This window comes from Culex quinquefasciatus, chromosome 2 (assembly GCF_015732765.1).
Source record: "Culex quinquefasciatus strain JHB chromosome 2, VPISU_Cqui_1.0_pri_paternal, whole genome shotgun sequence".
NCBI lineage: Eukaryota > Metazoa > Arthropoda > Insecta > Diptera > Culicidae > Culex > Culex quinquefasciatus.
The window spans coordinates 175,492,959-175,499,332 of NC_051862.1; the positions used below are offsets into that span (position 1 = coordinate 175,492,959).

General features: G+C 43.7%; 1 protein-coding gene across 1 annotated transcript; it reads left to right on the forward strand.

The window, feature by feature from the left end:
• Positions 1-5,305: 5,305 nt before the first annotated feature.
• LOC6042100 (endocuticle structural glycoprotein SgAbd-2) lies at positions 5,306-6,022 on the forward strand. Its single transcript, XM_001851199.2, has 3 exons — positions 5,306-5,387; positions 5,488-5,670; positions 5,735-6,022. The coding sequence occupies exons 1-3, from the start codon at positions 5,379-5,381 to the stop codon at positions 5,909-5,911; spliced, it is 369 nt and encodes a 122-aa protein (XP_001851251.2). The 5' UTR covers positions 5,306-5,378; the 3' UTR covers positions 5,912-6,022.
• Positions 6,023-6,374: the final 352 nt, after the last annotated feature.

Sequence of the window (6,374 nt, forward strand, 5' to 3'; positions counted from 1 at the left end):
GAATGGACTGTGTGGAGAAGACACCCTGAATCGCTAATGAGTTTCATCATTCATAACTTTAACGATTGGTGAACGGAAAGAAAATTCTGATTTTTTTTAGAAATCAAGAATTATCTAAATTTAAAAATAACAATAATGCCTCGTTCATATTAATAATATGTCATGAATTTCATTAAAGCTTCAACATTTTTTTCCGTGCTTGACAACAAAGACGATCCTGTTCTGGCTACTTTTGTGGAGTTGTAAGAATCGTACCGCGGTGAAATATAGTAAGACGTATTTTCAGAAATGCGAAATTAATGCTAACACGAGCTGAGGCAGAACGCTGTTGTTAGGCGCAATCGGCTGCTCTTTGTTGACCCGAAGCCGAAATTTATGTGAGCCGGGATGTTGTAAACAGTGTTCGATTTGTTTGCATAAGTTATCTTACGGGAAAAGCATTGTTTTTTTTGAATTTTTTTTTTTGAATTAAATATACTTTATTGAATCTTTCTTATAATAATTACATTTGGTTTACATAATAAGTGGTCAGCTGTGGCTCTTCAGCTTTAATTTGCTTTTCGTGATTTAAACACTGTTCATTTTCATAACTTTAAAAGTATATGATTTATCATTTTTGTAACACTAGGTACAATGAGGAAAAAAAATGTTAAGAAAACATAACCTAACCTAAAACTAACTTAATCTTACCATAAACTAAACCAATCCTTGAATCAAGGGGTATTCAGATATAGCACATTTTTCCCTGAATTTCAAACATTTTTCTTGAATCTTCTGATCCAACATTTTTACTTCTGCTAATTCATGAACCTCACTTGATCTTGTCCAGCCAGGAACATTCAAAACCATTTTGAGTACCTTGTTTTGGACACGCTGGAGCTTCAATTTATGAGTTCTAGCGCAACACTCCCAAACAGGTACTGCATACTCAATAACGGGGTAAATTATTTGTTTGTAAACTGCTAGCTTATTTTTCAAAGATAGCTTTGATTTTCTGTTAATTAAAGGATACAAACACCTGATGAGAATGCTGCACTTGTTCAATATTTTATCTACATGCTGCCGAAACAATAGTTTCGAGTCAAGTATGAGACCTAAATAGACAACTTCCTTTGACCAGGGTATCGAAACATCATTCATTTTAATCAAAACATCATCCTTTGGGACAAATCTGGCCGATTTGGAAAGTGGAAAAATGATGGTTTGAGTTTTGGCTGCATTTATGCGAATTTTCCAGTCGCCAAAGTATTCGGAAAGAACGTCAAGACCCTTCTGAAGACGGCCAACTAAATATCTGGTTATTTTACCCTTATAAATAACGGCAGTGTCATCAGCAAAAAGTGACAACACACCATTACCAGGAAGAGTAGGCAAATCAGATGTAAAAATATTGTACAGAAGTGGGCCAAGAATACTTCCTTGGGGAACCCCAGCATCAATGTTGAATAATCCAGAAGCAATCCCATTCAGAAAAACCCTGAACGATCTCTCCGAAAGATAGTGCTGGATAATTTTGATAAGATACATTGGAAAACCGTATAAATACAGTTTATGTATCAAACCATCATGCCAAACATTGTCAAAAGCCTTCTCAACATCCAACAAAGCCATAGCAGTTGATTTAGACTCAAGCTTGTTCTGCTTGATGATTTTAGTTACTCTCGTAAGCTGATGAGCAGTATTATGTCCCTTTCGGAAGCCAAACTGCTCATTCAAAATTATATTATTATCGTTGGTAAAATCCAAAAGCCTTGAATAGATGACCTTCTCAAAGAGTTTGGACAGACTACTCAAAAGACTAATGGGACGATAACTTGTTGGCGATGTTGGATCTTTTGAGGCTTCAAAATTGGTATGACTTTGCCCAGTTTCCAATTGGTGGGGAAGTAACCAAGTTGCAAACATTTATTGAAAATATTGGCTAGATGTTGAAAGAACTGATCACTCTGTTTTTTCAACACTAGATTAAAAATGTTATCAAAGCCAGGAGCTTTCATATTTTTCATTTGTTTAACTGCAACTTTGACTTCCTCACCAGAAACATGGGAATCTGCAGGAAATTCAAAGGTAGAGTCATTGATTGTTGAAATACTATTGGCAACTGATGTTTCTTTACGGCTGGTCATGGAAGCGCCAAGATTATGTGAACTAACAAAATGAAGCCCAAGTGCATTTGCCTTTTCCTCGGATGTAATCAAAGGAGAATCCTCAACAATAAGAGGAGGAATAGGCTTTGGTTTGTTTTTAAGAACTTTTGAAAGTTTCCAAAATGGTTTTGAATAATTCCCAAGCTGGCTTACATGTTTTGAAAATTCTTGATTTCTGATATTGTCAAGTCGGTCTTGTATGATTTTGTTCAAATTGTTCACTGAAATCTTTTGTCATAGTCCCCAGTCCGTTGATATTGTCTCCTATAAACATTCCTAAGTCTAATCAAGTGTTTAGTATCTACGTCAATATCAGTTACCTTAAAATTAACAGGAACCTCCCGAACGTTGGCAGCCTCTGCTTGGTTGATAGCCTGCTGGATCACCTCCAGCGAACGATCAATATCGGCAGAAGTTTCCGGGTGTTGATCATAGTCGATGTTGCTGTCGACCACTTGCTGAAACTGCTGCCAGTCAACGTTGTGGTAATCTTTCCGGGTTGGTTGCCGCTGCGGAGTAACGGAAGCTCCAACCTCCACAACCACCGGATAGTGATCAGAACTCAACTCTTCAAACACCTCAGGATGAGCCACGTTCTCAGCCATATTGGTAATGAAGAAGTCGATGATTGAGTGATTCCCAGACCGAGCCACCCTCGTTGGACGATCCGGACTCACAACGTTGTAGTATCCGTTTTGCAGATCGTTGTGCAGAATCACTCCGTTCCGATTCCTCCTGCTGTTGCCCCAAACTTCATGCTTCGCGTTGAGGTCACCAGCGATGATGTACTTTGCGCTCCGCCGTGTCAGCTTCTGGATATCGCTCTTCAGTTTTGCTGCTGAACCATCTCTGGAATTCACCTGACGTGGGCAGTATGCAGCAATGAAGAGTACTGGGCCAACCGAAGTGGGAATTTCCACCCCAACGGCCTCGATGATGTCCAGCTTGAAGTGTGGCAGCCGGCGTGGCTTGAGATCACGATGAACAGCGACAAGCACACCTCCTCCTCCAGAGGTGGTCCTGTCGAGCTGCGTCGCGATCTTGTAGTTTTGCAGATAAACTTTTTCACCGGGCTTCAGATGAGTTTCCGTGATGGCAGCTACGTCGATCTCCTTCTCGCGAAGAAAATCCACCAGCTCTAAGTTCTTCCTCCTAATGGAGCAAGCGTTCCAATTCAGCAGCTTGAGGGACCTACGATCCATACTGGATGACGAACGAGGTCAGCACTTCAATCTGCTGGGTCTTGGTTTTGCATCCACGCAGTGCAGCGGACATCTGTTTGAAAATATTGAGGAGTTCGGTTGAGGTGTAAAGATCATTACCATTTTCCTCAACTGCTGGTTCTTGGGTTGGTCTTGGCTCCTGGCTGAAGCCCGGTGGTGGCGGTCTCGGCTCCTGGCTGGAACCCGGCCGTGGATGATTCATCTCAGCTCTCTTCCTGGGATCCAACGGCAACGGTGCCAAGTTCGGGACCTGGCGTCGCGGTTGAAGAGGTGGAAAATTTTGCTCCACCAGGGCTGGAGGAGTTCTACGACGCTGAGGCTGATTCTTCGTCGATGCTTGCTGCCGAATTTTCACGAACTCAGCTCTCTTGGGGCACTTTCGGTCGGTTGACGAGTGCTCACCGTTGCAGTTGAGGCACTTCACCAGCGAATCTTGGATGCACTGGGATGTGATGTGCGCATCGGTACCACATTTGGCGCAACGACGCTTCAGGTGGCAGTTCTTACCTCCGTGCCCGAAACCCAGGCAGTTGAAGCATTGTGTGACGTCACGATGCACTGGTCGGTATCGCTCCCACGACACGATAATGTTGAAAACCGCTCGGATTGCCTTCAGCTCAGGAAGCGTCGTCGATCCCTTAGCCAAATGCAGCAGGTAGAGCTGGTCACGGTACTTGATGTCTTTGTTGCGTCGGCTCATTTTGTGCACGGCCAACACATCCAGTTTCAAAACTTTTAGCTCGGCAGCTAATTCCTCCACTGGCATGTCGTACAGACCTCTGACGACGATTTTGTACGGCTTATCCATGACGACATCATGGGTAAAGTACTCCGCCTCGTTTTCGGTCAAGTAATCCTTGACCAGTTGATAGTGCTGCCTGGATTGCACCAGCACCTTAAATCCGTCCTGACACAGACGAATGTTGCCTTGGACTTTCCCAGACTTGATGAGTTCAACCAGCCCCGCTCGAAAGTCGATCGTTGCTGCTGATTGCCGCACATAAAAAGGAGGCAGTTTCTCCTTTCGCTGTTTCACTTCATTCTCCTTTGCTTCCGCTACCTGGTCCTCGTCAGGCAGTCCAGCGAACTTGTTGTTCTTCAAAAGCTGCTCCTCGTGCGACGAAGAGTTCTCCTCCTCCTCATCCATCGGTACAGTACCGTCGCTCTTTTTCGTCTTTTTGCTGTTCGATGTCACTTCCAAAAGCACCTTCCTTTGGAAATCCCCGGTTTTTGGCCATCAGTTGAGGCCTCAACCTTCCTTTTGGAAATTCCCACTTTTTTGCCTGCTTGAGCCGCAGGTAGGGCGATATTGCCGGCGTTTTGCGCCGGGACGCGACGAGTCATGTTGAATCAGACAACCTTCTCCAACGAATGGTCGGATAACAATGCATTGTTTTTAATTCTTTAATTTTGGGACAAGATAAACTTTAGCAGCAATTTAATTTTAAGAGTTTCGCAATTTTACTTTTTGCAAGAAAAAAAAACAAAAAAAATAAATCGACAAAAAAAAATTCTTATCAATCAATAACTCTGTCGATTTTTTCTTTATGCTAATTTTTTTTTATTAATTAGTCAATTCTTTATCTGAAAAAACAAACATAAAAATACAAAGTAGGTGAATTACTCCCGCAGCGTTCGCGTGGTAGCATCATCACGGTTTAACAAAACACCAACCCGCTTACTTCTCTCGCGCGCTTCGTCGCTTGTCGCCCGTCGAGGTCTTTCCCGATAAAACCATATCGCATCAGCACCCAAACGAGCAAACAAACAGTCCCGAACAGCCGAAAATTTTCGAAAAAGGCGTTTTCGACAAGTCGAGATGTCGTTTTGTCTAGCCACTTCTTCGTGTCGAAGCTTCTTCCGATATAAATAGTCTGTTCTTGGGGAAATCGACAGTTAGACACGCTGCTCTCTACGCATTGGATACTGTGTGGCTTCTTCGTTCTCGATTAGTTGGTTGATTTTTTGTTTGTTTCTAGAACAAATCTTTAGAATTACCGCGGTGAAAATGAAACAAGTGAGTGCGATTAATGGGAGTAAGAGTGCTCTGAATGGACTAAGGACGATTTGTGCAGGGATTGTGACTTACAAATTTTCGTTCGTGTTTTCGATTGCAGATTGTTTGTGTTCTGGTTGTGGGGCTGATCGGTGCCGTGTTGGCCGATAAGGATGCCACCGTGCTGCGACATGATGCCGAGGTCAACGTTGACGGATCGTACCAGTACGCGTACGAAACGTCCAATGGAATCGCCCACGAAGAGCAGGGAGCCCTGAAGAACCTCGGCGAGGAACAAGCTCAGGTAGGAGCAGCGTTGCGGAGGAAATGTTTAAGAAAGTGACTAATCGTTCGGTTTTGTTCCGCAGGTTGCCCAAGGTCGCTTCTCGTACGCCGATCCCGAGGGTAACAAGATCTCGCTGCAGTACGTGGCCGACGAGAACGGATTCCAGCCCCAGGGTGATCACCTGCCGACGCCACCACCAATTCCAGTGCTGATTGAGAAAGCGCTCCGAATCCTGGCGGCGCAATCTTCGCAGCAGTAAATTGGCCATTAAATTGGTTAGTCTATTTGTTAGTTAAGTCTTAAATTAAGCTTCAACCACCTAGTCGGTATCGAGCCCACACATAGTACGTAATAAATCCAACGAAAACCTAATCAAACAATTTTACCCTCCATTCAACCCGTCCAAAGCCCCTTCAGCAGAGAAATTCACTCTCGCTTTCGACTGCCCTACTCTGGCCACGGAAATCGTGCCACCAGCGGTCCACATTTCTCATCGCTGGAAGTACTTTTACTTTCGTTGAAGTTACGTCAAAGAAAAGCAGCGCCAAACCGGCGTGGAGGCTGTGAACTTGACTTTGAAAGACGCTTTGCTGGCTTGTGGGACCGGTTTGTGGTATCGTTCGTGCGTTGGCATGTTTTGCGGGATGATGTCGATGGTTGAAAGTTACGTAATCCGGAGAGATGGGTTTTGGTGCGGAATTTTTCAAGTATAGTAATGGGCT